The 23,809-nt window shown below is 38.6% G+C and overlaps 2 protein-coding genes across 2 annotated transcripts; both read right to left on the reverse strand.

Moving 5' to 3' along the window:
* Positions 1-2,971: 2,971 nt before the first annotated feature.
* LOC122078120 lies at positions 2,972-3,736 on the reverse strand. Its single transcript, XM_042643981.1, has one exon. The coding sequence runs from the start codon at positions 3,734-3,736 to the stop codon at positions 2,972-2,974; it is 765 nt and encodes a 254-aa protein (XP_042499915.1).
* A 1,970-nt stretch (positions 3,737-5,706) lies between these two features.
* LOC122079874 (exocyst complex component EXO70A1-like) lies at positions 5,707-23,674 on the reverse strand. Its single transcript, XM_042646635.1, has 12 exons — positions 23,210-23,674; positions 22,954-23,049; positions 20,263-20,468; positions 17,129-17,389; positions 15,284-15,422; positions 14,996-15,208; positions 8,746-8,951; positions 8,179-8,379; positions 7,988-8,087; positions 6,378-6,475; positions 6,140-6,286; positions 5,707-6,059 (listed from the first exon to the last, which is right to left on the reverse strand). The coding sequence occupies exons 1-12, from the start codon at positions 23,366-23,368 to the stop codon at positions 5,942-5,944; spliced, it is 1,944 nt and encodes a 647-aa protein (XP_042502569.1). The 5' UTR covers positions 23,369-23,674; the 3' UTR covers positions 5,707-5,941.
* Between the last annotated feature and the right edge of the window lie 135 nt (positions 23,675-23,809).

Below are 23,809 nucleotides of genomic sequence, written 5' to 3' on the forward strand. Positions count from 1 at the left end.
CCGACTCCTTATTGGTTCGGTTCGGTTTCAAGTATTGTAACCCCAAAACCAAACCGAACCGCACCGAAAACCGGATGAACCCGAAACCAAACCGAAACCGGCTCAAAACCCGGACCGAAACCGAAACCAAACCGGTAAGAAACCGAAACACTCCAAAATTCATTAAAAAAATTAAAATTTGAATAGTTTTGTATACATTTGTATGGAAAATCGAATTCAAACTAGACCAAAAATCAAAACCAACCCGGTTACAAATCGATTTAAGAAATCGAAGTTCAACAATTCATCATTTGGTTGTTTCCTAATGGCTCCATACCGGTTTAAAAAATCGATCCAAACCGAAATGAACCTAATAAATCCAAACCGGTACCAACCCGAACCCAAACCGCACCGAAACCGACACCAGACCGAAACCGATAAATCCTTATTGGGTCGGTTTCGGTCACTTCCAAACTCACACCGAAACCGATGGAACCGGACCGAAACCGCACCGACCCGGACCGTTGACACCCCTACATGATGGGTACAGGAATAACACAACTTGTCCCCACTATATAGCTAAAGGCCTCTATTTGAGTAAGGCATGCGTAACCTATAAGTCCTTTCCTATGTCAAAGCATGCTAACGCACAATGGTGCTCTACAATCAATTGAGTGCTTGACCATCGGGGGAGAATGATCGTTCCACATCGGGGAGAGTATGGCACCGCCTGTATGGGCTGAGCTCTTATGTGGGCTGGTTCAAATCAAATGGGCCTTAAAGTTTATAAAAATAACTATAGCAGATTGGGGCTACAGAACACATATCTTGAATCGATAATCTGTAGGCTGAAGCTGCAGAAAATTATCCATTAATCAGTTGAATCCCAAATAAGCTTACCGGATTGTGGCGATAATGGAATAGGAATGGGCATAATTCTTTTCACTATATCTAGTGGCCACCAATGATAAACCAGTATGAAATTCTAGCCATACCCATTAGGGAACTGTTAGAGGAAGAGGGGAAGGTGCCGAAGAAGGTACCATACCTGAAATCCAAGGATCTATCTAAGGGTTTATAGTCTTTAAATTGCTACACCTTCGTCGCCGAGGGCAAATGCATGCGTGATGGAGGCGATGAAACTGGAATATCGAGAGGGAAACCAAAAAAGATCCAAGAGGAATAGATTTGTAATTGCATGAATCCAAGCTTAATTCTTATTAGAGTGTCTAAATGACATTTGTGTATAGATGTTTTTAGAATTTGACATCTTCATTTAATTGTCTATTTGTCTTATTTCAAAAATTTCGTTAAGCTATTGTTATCGTTACCCTGATTGCATGGCCCCTGCATAATACATACAATGACATCAACCAAGATAGAATTTTTTTTCTTCTTCTTTTAAGTATACATGTGAAATGGCATTAATTATTATCCTCATTAAGAGGAAAAAAAAGAGCTACACCTAAAGTAAAAAAGCATGAGTCACAAAACCTTTAAGGTCTCAATAAGAGATAAAAGATTTACTAATGGAGAAACAACTTGGTGTGCCAAATGCAATTTGTAGCAGAATCAACAAAGAAAAAATCTATGAATCTACACATTTAAGGGGGAAAAAACTATGAATTTGGAATTTCAGCCTACCTATCTAATGTAGACTAGGATAGAGGGTCTAAACAAGTCTCAACTTCAGGATCTTTTTATCAGAAGAACAACCATAACCAACCCAAACCTTAATATAGCAAATCAGATTACAATAAATAGCAGGACAAACCAGAACACTAATCGATTCCAAGCCAGTAGAATATTAGGACAGAAGCAGAACAATTCAAGCAAATAAAAGAATACTTCAGATCTGGAACAGTGATGTATTGACCTCAACAAGACAGTGCTACTGGTCAGATCAACATAACAGATCATAGGGATTATCAAGGGTATCAAATAGGTTCACCCCACCTTAGAAACATGAACCACATGTCAAAAGATCAACAGAAAATAGACCAGACCAGTTGACCAACATTCTGGTCACTACAGTGTACTAGAAGACAGAATTAGAGAGATTTCTATATCTCCCAATTGGCTGGTCAGAATTGGACCAGGTTTGGATAGAAGGTAGTACTAGGTGGGAGGGAGGTTCGATCCCTTTTTCAGCCACAAAGGATGGCTGAAAGTGTTTCTGGCAGCAAGGGATCAAATTGGAAAAATATGAGGATTTTCTGGACAGAATTGAGAGAAAAGTGATTTAATTAAATACCTATAACAGTAGATCAGATTTGGAACACCTTGAGTATGGAAGAAAAGAGGGAGATAACTAGAAGAGAACCTCTTGTGCTTCATACCGTAGAGAGTTAATTGGATCAAACATCAATTCCATCAACCTTGATCAAACACAAGACAAATCTCCATGCAGAAGACAATAGCAACAACCATTAATTTGTTTATTAAAATCATCTAAGCCTTTAGGAGCCTCCTCTTATTTATTTATAATATTAATGGGGGAGGGAATTACAAAATAGAAGGTTCCTCAAAAAGGAAACCAAATATTGTTCTAATACAATAGCTATTAAAAACTGAAATTAGAAACTAGTTGAAAAAGGAAACTAACTACTAAAGACTTGACTCAATTAATAACTTGATTCCTAAGAAAACAAATATAACTCAAATCAAGTCCAACTAATGAAAATGGAAACTAACTAGTAATCCCGTACTCAATCTTAGAGCCCCTTTTTTAGACCCATAAAAATTGTCTATTACACTCAAAACACATGGGATCAAAAGCCTAACATGTATGGAACCCAACCCTAGTCTTATTCCTAATAAAACAAGTCTATTTTGACAATTAATGTGCATCACTATCTCAAGGAAATCCACCCCCTTTCAAAAAAAAAAAAAAAATAAATAAAAAATAAAAATAAAAACCCCATTAATTAAGAAACCAAACTAAGAGGGGAAATCAAATAAATGTGTTCACCCTAATTAATTAAAGTTAATGTCAGACTTCATAAAGCGTACAAGCTGCAGGTCCAGGAGCCAACTTGCCGTTGTTGGTGTCACCCAAAAAGTTAATCCTCAAATAATCGCAGGAAACAGCCAATTTATGTTCCCTAGTACCTGAATCTCCATTCTGAAACTTTGCCAAAATCCTCAATCTCACACTCACAATCATAGATCCAGTCTTCCGATCGTTTTCCATGTACCCATCTGAAACTTTATCCTGACGCGTCTCAAGCTTTTTGTGCAATATCGTCGCGTTCTCCTTCTCCAACAACAATGGCTGCATCGAAGTGGTCGACAACAGATTCTTTCCGTAAAATATCAAAATTTGGATAGTATTACATCTCATGTCTAATTTCTTGTTAGGGTTCCAAATATAGTAGGTTAGATCCCAATCGGCGTTGAATTCTGAATCTACAATGGTGAAATTGGAAACCATGAGGGATTCGATATTGACAATTGGGTATCTTGGGCGGATCATGAGCCATATAAGGAAGAATAGCATCCCAATCATGGTTAATGTCGTGATCATGGAGATAACTATGCGCGGCAAGAGACTGTAGGCATCGCCGGAATTGTAAGGTGGCGCCGCCGGCTGTTGATTGTTGTAGTAAGCACTTGGGGGTGGTGCAGTGTATGGATATCCGTTATGGGCGTTTGGTGGGTAACCTGGATATGCCACCGCCGACGGTGGACGGTAGCCAGTTACCGGAGGATAACCAATTCTCATCTTTGTTTGATCATCATCATAGTGTGAAGCCATTCTTCCCTCTCTGCCTGTATTCTATTTCACTTAGAAGCCATTGAAGGTAAGTGAATTAGGGTTCGATTTAAGGGGGGATGGAGGTGAGGGTCGTCGCCTGTGGGACGACGCCGCCTGCTACTATTTGATTCAGGGAAATTGTTCTGCTTCTTCTATTGAAAAGTGAAGTGAAAAGAGAATGGAATTTAGTAAATTCCAACTACCATGGCCTAATTTAACCGTTCCCAACGGCTTTCGGCTGGAAGCAGTTTCGCTTGAGCCATCTATAGCTTCTCTCATAGATGCTCTTGTTTCCGATCTCCAGGCTTGCTTGATTCGGTATTGACCAAAAGAAGTCCTTTGAGTTTTGACTTTGACTGAGCAGGACTGCAGGAGCAGGAACGGGCGGGCACCTAATGGCCCGATCATGGACCCGGGCACCCGATACCTTTCAATATATATCTTAAATTTAGTTGATCGATATGACAATCGATACTAATACTTTAATCCTTGATCTTTAGCATAGCTTAGCATATCTCCGATAAGATATAATTTCTTCTGATACGTATCTTAAATTTAACTGACCGATACTTTAATCCTTGGGGGCCCTCGATTCAATGTGGTTGATAGTATTCCGGGATACATGTATATATATCCTTAAGAATCATAGGTTGTAGGGGTATTTTAAAGAGAAGGGAAGTGAAATTTTCATACTTAATATATATATATATATTTTTAATAATTACCCCATATGAATCAATGTGATTATATAAACTACTTAATTTTTTAAATCATATTTAATAATGATATGTTTTACATGTAATTTTTATTTTACATATTATAGCAAAGAGTTTTGGATGCAAAGTGAAATGAAATTTCATAACCAAATATGGAATAATTTGAATTTAATGTTATAGTCATATCGGGTAATGATTACATACAATTCCCTTTAAAGTATGAAAATTTCATTTCCCTTCCCTTTAATTTAACTTGCAACCAAACATAGCTAAGCCAAGTGGAAGGGAAAATAAAAATCTTCTAACACGTTGGAGGGTATTTTGAGGAATATACTAAAACCTTATATGGATTTATTATTTTATAAAGGATACCACAACTATATCACTAATCAAAATTCAGTTGAATATAAACAACCTATATAAGTTAAGGGAAGATGATTGACACATCATCCATAATACACAGCATCTCACAATCTTCTGACACACACTCTCTCTCTCTCTCTCTCTCCCTCCTCCATGACCATATGCGTTTCCTATATAGATATTGTGGGCCACCCGCTCCCTTGTGTTCGTTGGTTTGGCATGGGAGATGCCAACATATATTTGGGTATCGTGTTGATCCCTCCCCATTAAGTTAAAACTCAAAAATTCATCCACAATTGTATAAATCACACGCTATATATAGGATGAAATCACACCTCTTTTCATATTTGAATCAGGTTTTAACTTGTCCACGTCAAAACATAAGTTTGATCAGATCAAGTCATATAGCTAGAATCAGAAAACCGGTTTTCCAACTATGATTTAAATATTCTCTAAACTCTTTACTGCATCTCATTATACATTGATAATTATGGCATATTAGTAATTGTCAAACATTTCACAAAATGGTTTTAGATGGAGGTAGCTTTACCACAAGAATGTAATTAGCCTTCACCAAAATAATAACAGAGGAAAAAATAAGAAGTCTCACTCTATGGTGCTCTTCTCTGCCTCCTGGAGGCAGCTGCGAGAATCTCTGTTTAGTTGGTGTATCCATTCCAAGTATTGGATAAGGCAGCTGCTCTTTGGATTGACCATTTGTCATTGTGACTTGTATCAATTTTTTCTTTCATTCAATAGCCCATTATGTATCAAACCGTACACTTTAACCTCCAAAGTCCAAACCTTGACCGGAGGTGTCCTGCTGATTGTCACCTGTTAAAGAAGGCTTTTTTGCTTAAACTTAACAGAAGTCCTGGATTACAAGTACAATTGCCACAATACCAACTAAACAGAGAGATCCACATTTAATCTAAAGTCTAGATTTTGTCAATACATTGTAAACAAAAAAGAAGGGCGAGGAAAGGAAAAGTTACAAGCATTATGTGGGGGCAAAGAAGATATACCACTCCCCATGTGATTATTATTCCTCAGTAAAAAATGAATCATAAACAAAGAAAATACAGACTATGTCAACCACATAGGAAGCAGGTTTCACATGTGAAGTCTACCGTTTTGGCTCGTTCCATGTCTTCCCTTCAAAAAATTCACCTAGCATTCGATCAAGATCCTCAGGTGTATATCTGATATATTTCTGAGGGTTCTTCCCATTCTCTATCAGAGGTCTGTAAAGCAACCAAATCTCATTTCAATCATGCTGTAAAAAAAAATGGAAATGAAAGAACAAAGTTCAAGGGAAATGTACCCAAAACGTTTAATGAAAGATCTGTATGCAGGCAACAAGACTTCGGCAACTGCTAGTCTCAGAGATTCTCGCAGCTCACTATCAGGCACTGTCCACTGGGATTGTTTTTGATGAAGCTCCTCAAACATAATGTTGAATGTCTTGAACCTGATACAACAAAGGAATCCCACTAATTCTGCTCGTCACAGAATAGACAATTTCAAAAAGAGTGTTAGTGTTATAATGCATGCATCTTAACCTGTCTTTCACCATTGCTCTTGAAACTCCACTGCCACTTCCTCCATCACCTCCACCACCAGAGGAAGACATACCTTGAACAGTCAGAACTTGTAGAATCTGCAGACAAAATGAAAAATTTCAGTCCAGAAAAATTTCTGAATTATTTATCATATAAGGGCAATAAACAAGGCATAAAGTAATTTCTTATAGGCTCCTTTGCCACATAACCACTACCTAAAGATTTCCATTAAGAGCATCAATTGACAGAAAAATATATTAAACTTGAGTCACTTGACTAAAACAAGGCCAACATACTACAAGGTATCATGAGGAAAGACTACAGTTTACACATTACATCCTCAATAACCCAAAAACTAATGTGCCAAGGGGATAGAGGACCTCTAAATCTGACAAAATCCCAAGCTGAAGAGGAACTGATAGTACCTGAGGCCAAAGGGAGCCAAACAACACAATCTCCTCTACCACAGTCACCGGGGGATGAGGGAACAGGGAGCTCCAAATGTCGTGTAAAGGTTTTGGGGGGAGGGGACCAGATAGCATGAGATGATGGAAGCAACTGGGGAGTCCCTTTCAAAGTCTGATGAATTAATGGATCTGGAACCCATAACCACAGAGAGGACACCCAAAGGATGCCAGTTGTCAAGCTAAAGGGAGGTTAATAAGTGGACAATGTCTGTAACATCACACCGCACAAAACACCCATCCACTTGCATGCACGTGCATGCAGATTGGGGGCATTTAGAAGGAAAAAGAAGGTAGCTGTGGAAAAGTTTCAAAACATCTTAGATTGAGTAGTTTGGTCTTCAGTCTCGGCATTGCTCGAGGGCTTTTATATTATTAGATCTAGTTGAACACAGTAAGTGTTAGGACTTAGGAGGCTAGTTTTAAAAGGTAAGCATTATTTTTTATGTGGAGCTCCTGCTGCTCTTAACTCATCTATAACTGGGTGTTTTCTCAACCCTTGGCTCCATATTCTTGTTTCAGTACAATCCTTTCTTCTACAAAAATATATAAGGGTAAATGAACTCTGTCCGGGAGTGTAGCGTATGTCAGCATTTCCCTGAGTCTATCTCTCTTCTCCTTCTATGAAATGACACATCTGCCCCTCTTATGTGGGAGGAGCTACACTCCCGGACAGAAAACTCAACCCCAATATATATATATATAGTAATAATTTGTAAAAGAAGAAAAATGAGAATATCTTTCCTCCAGTAACTTTTCTTTATCCGCTAACCTATACCTATAACCCCCATTCCAATACGAAGACAAGGAAAAGAGGAGAGGAAAGAAAGAAATTCTAGCAAATGGTAACGGAGGGGAAGAATTCCAAGTCATTTTCTGTGGAGCTTCGTGGCTGGGATCAAGCCATATCCCAATTGGTTGAAATTCAGCACCTCAATAACAATTGCACATTCAACAAAATGCACCGAAAGAAAAGAAAAGGAAAAAATCCCCATAGAAAAGATGGATGAAGTTCTGGATACAGGGCAAGAGAGTGCCGAAAAAAAAAATAAAGAAAGAAAAAGCAACAATGGTAACAAAGGAGGTAAATTATAAGGCTCATCATAAAAACCAGAGGTGAATTCGGATGAATTTGTCGAGACAAACCTTTCCCCAAGCAACTCTCTTATACTGATTCGCATGCTGCTGCACAATTCTTCGGTGTCGTTGCACCCAATCATCCCCTAATAAATCCTTGGCTTCTGATCTGACAACAAATTACATATTATTGGTACCATTATGTCTATCTCGTAATAAGCATGCCAAGTTTTAAATACCTAAATTGGTAATATACAAACCTTCGAACAGATCTGACCATATAGTGAATATTGTTCATAAGGAATAGTTGAGTCAAAGCAGGATCCTTATATTGCTTAGATTTTCCATCCAGGTTGGTCATAAGAGCCTGCATTATACGCATTGTAACAGATGCCAGCTGAGAATTTGCTTCATCACCACTTTCAAACTCTTCAAAAAGTTGCCTCAGTGTTGACTGATAGCTGCACATTTTTAGAGTATAACAAATCAAATCAATTATACCTCATTCAGCATGACTAGTAAAACTTAGAGATACAAAAATATAGCTTCAGCATTATAAACAAAAAAGTCATAGTATCTTCCAACACTGGATGGTGTATGGATGGTAATCTTTAAAACAAACCAAAAGCAAATCGAAAGCATAGTTATAAATCATCAACAACTGTATCTTAAACCAAATAACTTGAACAGAATGAAAATATACAAACAGAATCCCTGGTATTGGTTAGACTCAGCTCAAGCATTAGTAAAAATAGCAGGAATTATGAAGAAACTTTGCCAGTGCAAGTTAGGCAGCAAAAAGAATGGTAAGGGAAAAAAGGTCTTACTCAAACAAAAACTTCACATAGTTAATAACATAGCTTGTCAAAGGATGCACAGTTCCATCCAGAACAGCCGTTTTTGTAGCATCTTTTTCAACTGCCTCTTCAAAATCACCAAAGGTCTCTTGTGCTGTCTGGGCCAGCCGCCTCGTCAAAGTCAATGCCGATTCTCGCATTTCAGTGCAAGCTTTTCCATTAAAAAGTGTGTGTATCTACTCAACAAACCAATATTCATGTAAAACAAATCAAATATACTGTTCAAACAAATAATTAATGTCAAATCAATGAAGGCTGTAGCCTCGTACAACTATTAATAATTGAGTGTTTGAAAAGAAAAAAGACACTAAAAAGGAAAGTAACAAAACATAAATAAGGTAACTTCCTTGCATTAGCAATAATAGAAGTAACCTTGACTGACTTGGACTCTAACGAAGGAAACCGAAGTAGGATGGAACTAGAATGACTAAACAACAAAATAATATTAAGGGAAATTTACAACGCAACCCCCTAGAGAATACCACTATTAGAGAAACACACCCTGGATAACTGACAATTACGCTCGGACCCCTTACCGTTAATCTCTATTAGGGAATATAACTCAAGTTTTGACATCAGCTGGATTATTTTTATTAAAAACCAAAATACCTTCATAAAATGTAAAGTACCTGATATACCCTTCTCTTAACCCCCTAACCCCCGTCACATACCCTCATACCCTCCATCATCTCCATCCCCAAACCATGAAGAGCAAAGCAGCAGCGATAAAGCTCAAACTTTCTCCCCTTCTCTTAACTTTTCCGTCTACGAGAGCAGAGCAGAGCAGAGCAGAGCAGAGCACCGACAATGAGCATTAGCATATATGGGGTACAAATGTACAATGAAGCTGACTCTAGTCATCGGAACAAGGCAAACCATGTTCTTCGATAGACTTACAGAGGATATTCTGAAGTTGGGAAGCAAATTCAAAGAAGAAGAAGAAGAGGAAGGAGGACTATGATGTATCTCTTTGGTAACGGTCTTCTTTGAGAGTTCTAAGTAGCTTCTCCACCCTCCACCCTCTGGTATCAGAGTCGGAATTGGAATTGGAATCCGCCATTAACAAGGATTTATCAAAATCCCCAATCCCAGGAGGCAGTCTTCTCCATTCACTGACCCATGAATTACCTTTCTCGCCTCACCGATTACAGCAAAACCCTCTCCAATATTGTACCCGGTTGGCCTTTTAGCTGGAGCAAGTGTCTCTGCCACAATTTTATTTCGAAGGCCCAAACTTTAATGATAACCCATCTGATGCAGATTAATTACCAAAATAGGCTTGTTTTATTAGGAATAAGATTAGGGTTGGGTTCCATACATGTTGGGCCTTTGACCCCATGTGTTTTGAGTGTAATAGACCACTTTTATGGGTCTAAAATAGGAGGTCTAAAATTGAATACGGGATTACTAGTTAATTTCCATTTTCAATAGTTTCCTTTTTAGTTGGGCTTGATTTGAGTTATATTTGTTTCCTTAGGAGTCAAGTCATTAGTAGTTAGTTTCCTTTTTCAACTAGTTTCTAATTTCAGTTTTTAGTAACTATTGTATTAGGAGAATATTTAGTTTCCTTTTTGAGGAACCTTCTATATTGTAATTCCCTCCCCCATTAACATTATAAATAAAGAATAGGAGGCTCCTAAAAGCCTAGAATGATTTTGATAAAAAAATAATGATTGTTGCTATTGTCTTCTTCATGAGGAGTTGTCTTGTGTTTGATTAACGCTGAAGGAATTGGTGTTTGATCCAATTGACTCCTTGCAGCGTGAGTCCAGGAGGGTTCTACAAGTATCTTCTTATTGCTCTTTTAGTTATTCTCAAGCTTGTTTCATAGATCTGCTACTGTTCATAAGACAGGTAAGTTATTTTTTGAATCTGCCTAGAAAATCTCTTTTTTCTGCACAATCGGTTCTTGGAACCTGTAGTAGTTTTAGTTCTCTGTTGGGGCTACAGTTTTGATCGAGGCTTTTCTAGCATCCAAGGAGAACTCGGCCTAAGTTGGGGCTGGTTCTGACCAGCCGTTTGGAAGTTCTATAAAATCTCTGTTTTTCCGTCTTTTAGTGATCTGTTTTGGACTGAACTGAGATCGATTGATCTGGGTTGATTCCTGCAGTGATTTTCAGATTCTGAATCATTAATTACCAATTGTTTGACACTATTTTGAACTGTTATCAGTCCTTGATTTGTCTCTGCCCATCTGGTCTGTTCAGTCATAGAAATTACTGGGTTTTTTTTTAGATCGATAGCTGCTATTTGCTTTGTTTCTGTTGGTCTGATTTAATTGGTTATCTTAGTGGAAATCTGGTTGTTCTTTGGTTTAGAAGTTCCTGCAGTATTGGGTCTAGTTTGGTTTGTCAAATATAGTCCTACATTAAGTGGTATCAGAGCATGGCTGAGAACACCCCCACCCTAGCTTCTATTATGGAGTTTCTACAAAAATGGAGAACTGAATTGCAAGCTGAACCGCAAGCTTTGCGGACTGAACTGAATACAAGGTCGTTGACTGTAGAGACCCAACCACAACAACCTACCGGTGATTCACATACAACACCTGAAGTGGAAGAAGCCCTATTGAATGTAGCTGCTCAATTGACTAATAGGAGAGCAAACCCTAATCTGAGAGCACCACAGAGGGTTCCGATAGCACAACCTACTTTTGAAGAGCATGTAAGAGGATATTTTGAGACTGAGCGTCCCGTACAACAGAGGTATTCTGGAGAGTCACAGAAGGTCAAGCTCGATCTGAAGGAGTTTGATGGGAGACATGACCCCCAATTGTTCTATGATTGGGTAGTGGCACTGGACGACTATTTCGACTATTATGAGTTACCTGAGGAACGGAAGATGAAACTAGCTCGTGCAAAGCTAGTTGGGGCAGCTCGTGCAAAGCTAGTTGGGGCTGCTCGTGAGTGGTGGAGGACCTATGAGCTAGAGTTAGAAGATCGTGGTAGAAAACCTACTAGTTGGGAGGAGATGAAGCTTGAGCTATCAGATAAATACTTGCCACACAACTTCAGAGCTCGCATACAAGACCAGCTGAACTCTCTTCGTCAAGGGTCTATGACTGTTGCCGAGTATATGAATAAGTTTGATGCACTTTATTCTTGCACAAGCATTAGGAAGAATGAGATGCAATTACTTTCTCAGTTTCGACTGGGATTACGAGCTGAAATTAATAGAGGAATTGGTGTTGTTGATGTGTCTACAATGAGAGATTGCTTTGACAAGGCTCTTCGAGCAGAGGAACTTATGGCACAACCAAGTAGAAGGTTTGGTTACCAAGTTAGGGAGGTCAAGAAGAATTTTTCAGCCACTTCAATACCCCCAAGAGCCACAACTCCTTTATGTGAAGTGAAGATACCTCTATTCAAACCAAAAGAACTTGAAGTCAAGGTTCACATTGAAGAGATGGTTCTTGAAGCTTCAAAGACAGAAGGTCAAGAGATAGAAGATTCAACTGAAGAGTTCTACATTGAAGAGAGCATAGTAGACAAGACTGAAACCATGGAAGAAGACTACATTGAAGAGAGCATCATAGACAAGACTAAAGATGTGGAAGATGAGGTAGTGATTGAAAGAACTCCACAACAAGTCTTTGAGATTCATGATGAAAAAGAAGCATTTGTTCCAATCCTTGATGAGAAGGTTACCAACATTGACGACTCTATACACAATATTCACAGTTGGTATTGATTCAGAGGTTGAGCATATAGAGTTTGTTATGCCATCATGGTTCGTTGAAAAGAAAGATCCACACCTTGAAGACTACATTCCACAAGTTTACAAGCAACCAGAGTTTTGTTTGGGAATGGTCAAAGCTACTACTGACATGTTTCCCCCACATCACTGCAAAATTCGAGGACGAGTTTTTTCAAGATGGGGAGAGTCGATGCAGATTAATTACCAAAATAGGCTTGTTTTATTAGGAATAAGCTTAGGGTTGGGTACCATACATGTTGGGCCTTTGATCCCATGTGTTTTGAGTGTAATAGACCATTTTTATGGGTCTAAAAGAGGAGGTCTAAGATTGAATACGGAATTACTAGTTAGTTTCCATTTTCATTAGTTTCCTTTTTAGTTGGGCTTGATTTGAGTTATATTTGTTTCCTTAGGAGTCAAGTCATTAGTAGTTAGTTTCTTTTTTCAACTAGTTTCTAATTTCAGTTTTTAGTAACTATTGTATTAGGAGAATATTTAGTTTCCTTTTTGAGGAACCTTCTATTTTGTAATTCCCTCCCCCATTAACATTATAAATAAAGAATAGGAGGCTCCTAAAAGCCTAGAATGATTTTCAATAAAAAAATAATGGTTGTTGCTATTGTCTTCTTCATGAAGAGTTGTCTTGTGTTTGATCAAGGCTGAAGGAATTGGTGTTTGATCCAATTGACTCCTTGCGACGTGAGTCCAGGAGGGTTCTACAAGTATCTTCTTATTGCTCTTTTAGTTATTCTCAAGCTTGTTTCATAGATCTACTACTGTTCATAAGACAGGTAAGTTATTTTTTGAATCTGCCCAGAAAATCTCTTTTTTCTGCACAATCAGTTCCTGGAACCTGTAGCAGTTTTAGTTCTCTGTTGGGGCTACAGTTTTGATCAAGGCTTTTCTAGCATCCAAGGAGAACTCGGCCTAAGTTAGGGCTGGATCTGACCAGCCGTTTGGAAGTTCTATAAAATCTCTGTTTTTTCGTCTTTTAGTGATCTGTTTTGGACTGAACTGAGATCGATTGATCTGGGTTGATTCCTGCAGTGATTTTCAGATTCTGAATCATTAATTACCAATTGTTTGACACTATTTTGAACTGTTATCAGTCCTTGATTTGTCTCTGCCCATCCGGTCTGTTCAGTCATAGAAATTACTAGGTTTTTTCTGAGATCGATAGCTGCTGTTTGCTTTGTTTCTGTTGGTCCGATTTAATTGGTTATCTTAGTGGAAATCTGGTTGTTCTTTGGTTTAGAAGTTCCTACAGTATTGGGTCTAGTTTGGTTTGTCAAATCTAGTCCTACATTACCATCACTATTAATGATTCAACTCGCTTGGATCATACTTGTGCTCCTCTGCAAGCTCAACGGCAAAGTAGAACTGTACAAATCTGCTTCAGCTTAGGGGTCACACATCATTAAAGGCCTCTCAGGAGAAAAGGAAACAAGGTGCAGCATGCGAACCACCTCTCACCAGTTCAGAAATCTCTAATCATAAGATTCCTTTTGGATCAAACCAGTCTCATGTGAAACGGTCTCTTATTGGAGATTTTCCATGTACAACAAATTATGCTCAAATTCATCCCCATGCTCTCTCTCTCTCTCTCGGAATTCTGAGTTTGCTTTTCCAGAAGAATGAGCACAGGGTTGGAGAAAGTCAGATGTGTGCGCAGGGATGGAGAACTGAAATCAGAAAACCTATGAAATCCAAGGTGAGTGAAGGTGAGGGGTATTGAGGGGCTAGGGTAAAATACAATTGGGTCACGTGTTTTAGTCAAAAGGAAAACTGTCATTTCAAATCCTCACTTAACAAAGACTGACAATAAGGGGTCCGAGCGTAATTGTCAATTATGCAGGGAGTGTCTCTAACAGTGGCATTCTCTAGGGGGTGGCAGTATAAATTTCCCTGCCATTAAAATAAAATACACAATCTCCTAAAACTAGGCCATGGTTTGGGGTGAAGATAAGGTCCCTGAAAATCAGGAAACCTAGAACCGCAAGCCATATAAAGTCTCCAAACAACTCTTCACGAATCCTGGTTTCTAGAAGAACCATATTTGACCCATCCGCAGGCCATGGTTTGAGCCAGAAATTGAACCAAACCAGAAAGGGCATACCCAATGCACGAGGCTCCAACCATTGTGGAGTCTAGGGAGGGTCATAACGTATGGATCCTTACCCCCACTTCGTGAAGAGGTCGTTTCCCGACTGGAACCCATGGCCACTAGGTCACAATGGAGCAACCTTACTGTAGCGCTGAGGTCCAAACCAGACCCAACCCAACCCAAACCAAAACAAACCACACCACAGGAAAACTGGTTTTCATTCTCCTCTTTTTGCTGGAAATCTGCATCACGGGCTTACATAAATTCCATCTGTGTGACAGTAGAAACCAATCCTTCCAAAAGCGGTGAAGATCAACACAATTTATGGAAAGGTTTAGATCACTGCTATGAGGTTCCACTTTGTCAGACAATTAGTAAACTCAAGAAAATGTATATTTCATGTAAATAGGATATACATACCTCTGGCTGAATCTCTCGCATAATCTCATACATGTCTAAAAGTACAAACAACTTTTCTGGCGACCTTTTGCTTTTGGCAATAGCCTCTCCAAAACTTAGTAGCATCGCTACACTGTTTCCTGTAACTTCAGCAAAACATTGATCCCTCAGAGAATCAAAGCCATCAAATATTTGGTCACAGACTTTACGTTCCCCCGCAAACAGCAGTTTCACCTGTTTCAAGCACAAATAGACGGTTTTAAGAACAGAAAACAAAATACTAACCAAATTAATAATGAAGATCCTTACGGCAATTCGCATGAAATGGATCCAGTTCCCAATCTTAGCCTCCAAAACCTCCCATTGCATCTTCTGTACATCATCTTTACTAAGTCTCTCCACACCCAATTTACGAAGGCTTTGTTCCAAAACATAAGCACGGGTATCCCTGCATGTCAACGCAAAAATGATATGAACATATGGTCATAAATGGTTCCGATATTTGGGAGCATTTTGTAGAAATGAAACCCTATTCATGGCACAGAAAACACAACCAAACAGAAAGAGAAAACAATCACACAACCACAATGCAAGGATTTAGTGGTACGGCAAGGTGCCTACGTCCACAAAGAGATGGGAGCAGTTTTCACTAACAATGGAATGGAGAAAGGGTTACACACTCTCTTCCTTTTCACCTCTTTGTGTTTACAAAGAATTCCCATTAACCCTAAAGTCCCCCACCGCTACCAATTTATAGGGAAAACAAAGAGAAAATTTCCCATATTACCCCCATGTAAATGCTAAAAATTTTACCCTTCAGAGGCGGCCCACAACCCAGTCCACAGAATACAAGACATCAACCCTCAACACATGCATTATTAAAAGAAAATAACTACAGAAATATAGACCATGTCAGACTCCTTTACATTATGTTACTATTTTATAAATAACTAAGCTCTCAAGTCCCAAGAGGCCAGATAATATCCTGATTCATATCTAAAATTGACCCATTTTAAGCCGGTATGAATACAATGACATCCAATCTGTTTAAGATCCAGTCCAAATATGGCATATCTGACTATTAATGGGTCAGATTTCGGAAATGGCATATTAGACCTGAATATATTTATAATATATAAAAATATATATAATATCTGACATTTTTTAGTACTACTGAAAAATATACAGGAGGCTTCGGATCCTTCTGATTTTTGAAAGGTCATAAACGGGTTTGGGGGATTCAACTTCAAGGATAAACGGGTAATGGCCCAAGAGGCCCCAAATACTACTCTTCCCAAATCTTCATGGTTTCTCTTCTCCATTCAAACTCATCAAATTTCCAACTTCCTGAATGGTTTAAAGTTACAATCTACAACTTCAGATTTCCAAACACAAAGAGATGGAAATTCGCATTCTTCCAACATTTTTCCCCCTTCATCATTAGAACTCAAATTCTTCTCCGTTCTAACTCACCACATTCTTCTCCTCCATTTGAACTAAACTTCCCTGTTCCAACTCACCACAACGCTAAGTCCCTGAGCTCCACAAACCTCGAAAGTTACAGCATTCAATTTCTGAACGTTCAAGGACTTGGAGCAGCAGTCCATTTTCTCCCAAGTCCCACCTGAAAGGTGAGGGTTGCAGCTATTTTCTTCCACCATCCAACGCCAATATTTTTTCCAAGGCAAGCATGATGAACTAGAATTTCTGCAGGTGAAAACAACACAGACAGATCAAAATAGCTTAACACATGGCCAACTGTGGCTACAAACTGGCCCAAACACCAGGGTAAAGTGGTAGACAGACTTAGGTCCAAATTTCATCGCTGAACATGACAACCTGTTCTCAATTCTAGTGGCATGGTACTTGTTTAAAAATAATAAGGGTGTGTTATTTGCATGCGTTTTGGTTCCATGTAGCATATATAAACATTACATGGACATGGAAGTCCTAAATCAAATTTAAGTTAATTATCTTAGAACTAGTGAAGTATCAGATGGTGAAAGGTTGGATCCTTCCCTTTTTGTTTAGGTATTCAATTAATAGCGTACTCCAACCACATGGGGGAGGGGGTTAGGCATCATAACTTTTACAAAGATAAATAAATAAATCATGCAGAGCTTATTTTGAAGTAAAAGAGACAGAGCTCATTACCTAGAAATTTTGAGTAGCTGCTGTTGGTGACCAGCTTGAACCATTTGTTGGGCTAGATCATGCAACAACGGTAGGATCCTTGGTGGAATAAGAGTTGGAGGTGTATAAATAGCAGTTTCTAAGATTTTGTTTGGGTGCTCAGAATGATTATGGGTGGATGGATTTTTGCCACTAGAATCAACTTGGTGCCCAGGTGATCCTGATGACGGCCGCAGCGAGTTGGGGAGGCAATCAAAGAGACGATCAGGTTCCACAGGTTTGCTGAAAACAAATAGAACGGAACTCACTTAAAAGGAAATACAGCCAAATATTTGTACAGTTGATAATATAATATCTTATCCAGAGCATCAAAGCATGTAAAGTAAACACCAATAAGCAACCATTTAGTTTAAACACTCAAACCAAACTCAATTTCATTCCATTATCAAATCTATCTAAATCCTTGGATTACAATCATATAAATAAGAAAAGGAAACAACTCTACCAAGAATCCTAACCAAAAACAACTCTAGAACTTACTAAACTCTTCTTAGGTAAACAACTTTCTAAAATAAACAGAATGAAATAAAATGAATTAAACGATATTACCCTCCCAAATAAAATAAATTCCTAAAATCCTACTAGACCCCCCCCCCAAAAAAAAAAACAATTGGACTCGGTTCATCTCGGTCTGGATGGTCAGAAGAGTCAAGCCGGTTCAGCCACTAATCCGCATCATCCAGTCCACCCCACTGAAATCTAAGGCTGGCAGACCAAATTCTAGGCTGGACCAGCACCAGTACCCAACCCTACATGCAAATCATTTTTTATGCCCTCAAAACAGTCATCCATCACATAATCCATCCATGTTCATGCAGGGTAGGGAGTAGGAAAAGGAATAGGAAATATAATTCTAACAATAAGCACTTTCACTAGCATCTAAAAAAGGAGAGAAACAGAATTCAAACAGCTCACCGTTGAGTAGGAAAAGGAATAGGAAATATAATTCCAACAGTAAGCACTTTCAGTGGCAAGATAGCATATAAAAAAAGAATGAAACAGAACTCAAACAGCTCACCATTGAAGTTCTGAATTTCATCATCCTAGATTACAAAACTAAAGAAAATATATAAAAAACATATTGGCAAAAATATAAGGGCAATCCAGCAATGCGAAGTTGAACTTAATTGTTGGTTACCAACTACAATTTAAAACTCAATAAAATGTTAAGAATTTTCAAATTTCATTTAAGTGTAATTTACATTCCCCTCCCCTATACTTTGCTGTTATTACATCCGCCTCCCCTGTGATTTTAGAAATTAAATCCTCCTCCTTAGTTTTGAATGATAAAAGTCGATTTTAGCCTTTAAAGGTATTAACCTTAACAAACCCAAATCTATTTAAGTAGTGGGTGAAGGGATTCTCCTTTCACCCATCTTCCATTTCAATTCCTTCATTACTGAATCAGAAATTAGGGCATATTCAACTCTAAGGTTTTCCTTCTTTCCACTAGCTGTTATGTTTCTCCAGCAATTGGCATAGGGGTTTTGATTGCCGGAGTGAGTACTCTTTTTGCTGGGGGGGTTAGGGATCAGAGATAGTCCACTTTTGGCCGCCACACGGCAGTGATCTCTTGTAAAACCCGCTTCATTATGCTGCCATGAACGGAGATTCAAAACCTGTAAGAGAAACATGTGATTCTAATAATTGTGGATCTTACCCAAAAAACAAACTCAAAAGTCACAATGATCACGGTAGTTAGTGTAGATGGACTATCAAACAAATTTCAGAGAAAAGGACGAATCAGACGCCTTTCCCTCAGCCATGTAAGCAAACCATTGTGAGCGTATCCAAAATAAATGCAATAGGGCCAACATTTTCATCTATTCCATAGATTGATCATACAGAAACAATCCAATTTTAAGAAGTGAACATTTCTCATAATTTCTTAGAGAGAGAGAGAGAGAGAGAGAGAGAGAGAGAGAGAGAGAGAGAGAGAGAGAGAGAGAGGGAGAATCGATTTGGGAGAAACAAAGCTTAATGCCACAATTCTCAGCCGCCCAATCCACCAACACCACCACTACTATCGCCGCCACCGTCTCCTCCTCCCTTACAACCCCTGCCATCACCATCAACACCACTACCTGGGATTATTACGACCATTGATGATTTTTGCTTTTGGACCTCCAGTGGCCCGGATCAACCGTTACCTACGGGGGTGATTGGTTTAGCAGTTTCAGTTCCCCGCCCCCCCTCTTTTAGGTCATGTGTATCAAGGTTTTGTTTTAAAGGGTGAAAGAGTCAAACCACAACATAGAAGGGTAACATGGTAATTAAAGAAATATTGGATAAATTTAACGGTATAAACTTAACATAGTGGGGTCTACTTGTGAGATCTAACATACTACAGGGGAAGGGATGTAATTTCTAAAAACACAAGGGAGGGGGATGTAATAAGAACAAAGTACAGGAAAGGGGGGATGTAAATTACTCTTCATTTAAATATGAGATATTTTAAATTCTGAAGGTATTGAACTTTTGACCAATAAAGATAGATAATATGAAAACTTTCTAGTATTTAAACAAAATCAAAATTTCTAGTTGCACATTCAGTTTCAACCGAGAAATAACTTGATACCAAAACTGAGAGAAGACATATCCTTCAACATTTTAGAAGTGTTTTTACCGGAAACGCTGTTGAAATTTAAATAACAAAATGATAATAGGACAAGAATAATGGCTAGAGAATAAGATAATACAATTAAGAAACACCCAACTCCACCAAGGACATCAACTTATCACTCCGTGTTCTTCTTCCTTTTTATTTCCCAAAAAATGGAATCTGCCAGCGCCAGGGACTTCTATTATCCCAAATTGTAGAGTTCTCAGATTCATTTACGATCTTGATTTCTTTTTCAAGATGACAAAGTCCCAAAAATCATACCAATACTATAGAACTTGTGTGTCCAAGTCCAGCAACAACAATTGCACTGAATAAACATATAAAAAGAGAGGAAGAATTCAGATCCTTTGATCTTTTGTATAAGTGAATGTGGCTACAGAAATTTACTTCCTACAGACTGTTATTGGCTTAAAGATTCTAATGGAGACAATAAATCACAAGATCAAAAAGAAAGTCACTTCAAAAAGCAAACCTGTAAGATGTTAAAAGCTGCTTAAACTCCTCCTCTAGCTTAAGAATGGCCTTTGCAAGCAAATTATTTGCGTGGTTCAGCACCCCATCACTACTCTTAAAGGTTTTGTTGTTGCTGAAGAAACGAACATTACTTCTCAGTTGGTCAACTGCTTCTAGATAACTTTCAAGGTCCTCATGTGGACCTCTAAGTATTTTAGCCTCTGCCTACATGCATAAAAGTTACTTAAATCAGCATCTGACAATACAGACCTACAAATACACTACCCTGCACAATTCCATAGTAGAAGTTGCAGACGCATGAACAATTGAACATAGTAAGGCATCATAAGGAAGAAATAAACAGAAAGATGGAGGGAAGATAATTGTGAACCTAAATAATAACAAAGATCTATATCCAGACTCATGCTTACTGCATTTTAAGAAATTTTATTTATGTAGCATCAGATTTTCTTTGGGGGTTGGGAAACGATAATTATTAACAGTTAAAATGATAATTTGACCATGCAGAATTTTTAACATATACCTTCTACAAATAAGGAACATGGCAAGATATGGCCCCCAAGGCATCCCCTTTTTAGTTAAATTAAATTATGTCCATGTTTCTTCTTTAGTGAACCCAACTATTCCCGTAGTTTGCTCCAATAACCCACGGAAATTTAACATTGTCTTCTAGTACTCCAGTTCAGAAATGATATTTATTAAATTCTCTAGATTGCTGACTTAGAAAGTTTGCAAGTCTCGTTAACAAGCCTGGTTCCAAAACCTACCTTCACCCACATTTTTTCCTCTGATTGGCAACCAAAAACAGATGGTGGAAAGAAATTAAAAGCAAATCATGAGCATGCACATACCACCACCTTTGAAGCAAGTTCACACACTAAAAGGGGAAAAGTCAGGCACAAATATTCAAACAAACAACAACTCAGCCTTATCCCAACTAAATTGGCTACATGGATCCTTGCCCTCCAATCAGATCTATTCGACATTATACTTGATACAAGGCCTAAGCTATGCATGTTTTTCCTCACCACTTCCCCTAAGGCCATTTTAGGTCTACCCCCTAGCTCTTTTAGATTCTTCAATCTAAATCAAATCACTCCTCCATATTGGAGCATTCAAAGACCTTCGTGGAACATGGCCATATCACTTCAAACAACTTTCTCGTAACTTATCATGTATCGAAGATACTCCCAAACCAGCTCTAATATGATCATTCCTTACTTTATCCTTCCGAATTTTACCACTCATCTATCTCAACATCCTCATCTTCGATACACTGAGTTTATCCACATTATGTTTCTTAACTGCCCAACATTCTGCACCATACAACATAACTAGTCATATGATTGTCCTATAAATTTTCCTTTAAGTTTTACAGGAATACGTCAATCAAACAACATTCCGAACACACCATCCCACTTCATCCATCCTAGTTTAGTTTTTTGTGGAACATCATCCTCTATATCACCTTTTTCATTTATGATTGAGCCTAACTACCTAAAATAATCTCTTTGCGGAGCCTCCCACTCATCAATTTTCACCACCTCATTATCCATCCTTAGTTACACATCATAAACTCTATCTTCAATCTACATATCTTAAAACCTTTTGACTCTAGGATTGATCTCCATAATTCCAATTAAGAGTAAATCGCTGCTTTTGTCTCATCCATCAAAACAATATCATCAACAAAAATCATACACCAACGAACCTCATCTTGAATGACTCTTGCTAATTCCCCCATGAGAAGTGCAAACTAATAGGGGCTTAAAGTTGATCCTTGATTTAACCAAACCATAATTGGGAATTCAGTACCTTGACCACTTACACTAGTCACCACACCATCATACATATATTTAATTATGTCCACATATTTACTTGAAATACTTCTTTTCTCTTATACTTGTCACATTATATCTTTGCAAAATTAATGGGTTACATTTATAGAATATTCTCTTAAGGCCCACTGGCCCTTGTAGGGAGCCACATCTCCGTTCTTTAAATTTTCTGTACCTGTAGACTATAAATACCATTAAAGGAGATGAAATTACTTATGTGTTTATATAGCAGCACAGTAATTCTGCAAATTTTATTTATGTATCAGTGTCAGAAGTTGTGCGGACACAAGTTAAAACATAGGTGGGCATCTATTTTAAAATGTCTGGCTAACATAGAGGCACAGTTGGTCCAGGGTCTCAAAACCCAAAAACTAATATTACATCAATACTGTTGCCTTTGCCATTCATTGGATAATCTCGAAGGACCATAATTCTCTTATTTTTTTCTTATTTTAGACAATAAGTGCTGAAATTTGAAGAAGCTGAAAGGAAAATATAAGGTTTTAGTTGCTTTGTTCTGGTCTTTAATCCTTTCAGAGATTTAGAGTTATAGCTTTCTAAACTCTAGATTGCATTCAAACAAATTCTATCCTAGGGGTTTTTTGGCGGCAAATACAACTGCGCCGAGGAATGAGCTGAGGAAGGAACGTCTAACCATAATAACACAAAATCATACCTCGGAAAAGATAAAATCTTGATAAAAAAAAAAAAAAAAAGTGCCGAATCAAAAACAAAATACCATGCCAGGATAGTGCCACGATTATATGGAGAAAGCTCACAAAATACCCAACATACCAATGCACATAACCATAGCTAAATTCAGCGTCAGAACAAGCCTACAAGTGACCAACCTGGCGAGAAAGATCAAATTGCGCCAAAATAACCTCCGCAGCCTTTAAGGTCTTATCAATATTCTCGTGTGCTCTTCGAATAGAATGCGTTCTTATCTGTGCCACAGGCACGCGTAAATCAGCAGAAAGGGAAACGAAGAGCAACCATAAGAACACAAATGACCTCAGAATCGAACTTTTTCAAATCAAACACGACCGGGTAGATCTTATATGAGCTCCAAGGGAAAGGAGGATTCCTCAAAACTGGTCTCCATACCTGGGTGGGACGCATCGCGGTCTCAAGAGCAGAGAGACGGTGATCGAAGGAGCCGAGAATGGCGACCATGTTGTCAGTGATGGTCTGACTCTTCTGGAGAGACTCTCTCATGAAGGACGCTCGCTCGCTTAGGGTTTCCATGGTTAGGGGAACCCCCATCTTTGCCTCCTCCCTGACTCAGCCTCAGAAGGACTCAGTTGGAAACCCTTCTCTTTCCGGGCGGGATGATGCCGGTGAAGGTATGTGTTATTGCGTTTGCACGCCACCACCTCCTCTGTCTCTGTGGGTGTGCCCGAGGAACGGAACGGAACGGAATGATTGAGGTCTGAGAACTCGGAATAGAATACTGTTTAATGTCACCAGCCCGCCCGGTTTCTTTACCTTAACCCAATTTCGGCTCCCAAAGTTTCGACAGGTGTATAAGATACGGGGAGAAAAATGCTCCCTAATCGTGTGCTCTGCGTCACCGGTGGGATTGTTAGCCTAAAGGTGAAAATGTCTTCAATCCATCACCCAAGCCGATTCGAATCTTGTCATCCATTGGTCCTGGGAGCTCTGCTTATCATGTGGAGACTTGTCCCAAGGGTTATGCACCCTTTT

This window comes from Macadamia integrifolia, chromosome 5 (genome assembly GCF_013358625.1).
Source record: "Macadamia integrifolia cultivar HAES 741 chromosome 5, SCU_Mint_v3, whole genome shotgun sequence".
Classification (NCBI taxonomy): Eukaryota; Viridiplantae; Streptophyta; class Magnoliopsida; order Proteales; family Proteaceae; genus Macadamia; species Macadamia integrifolia.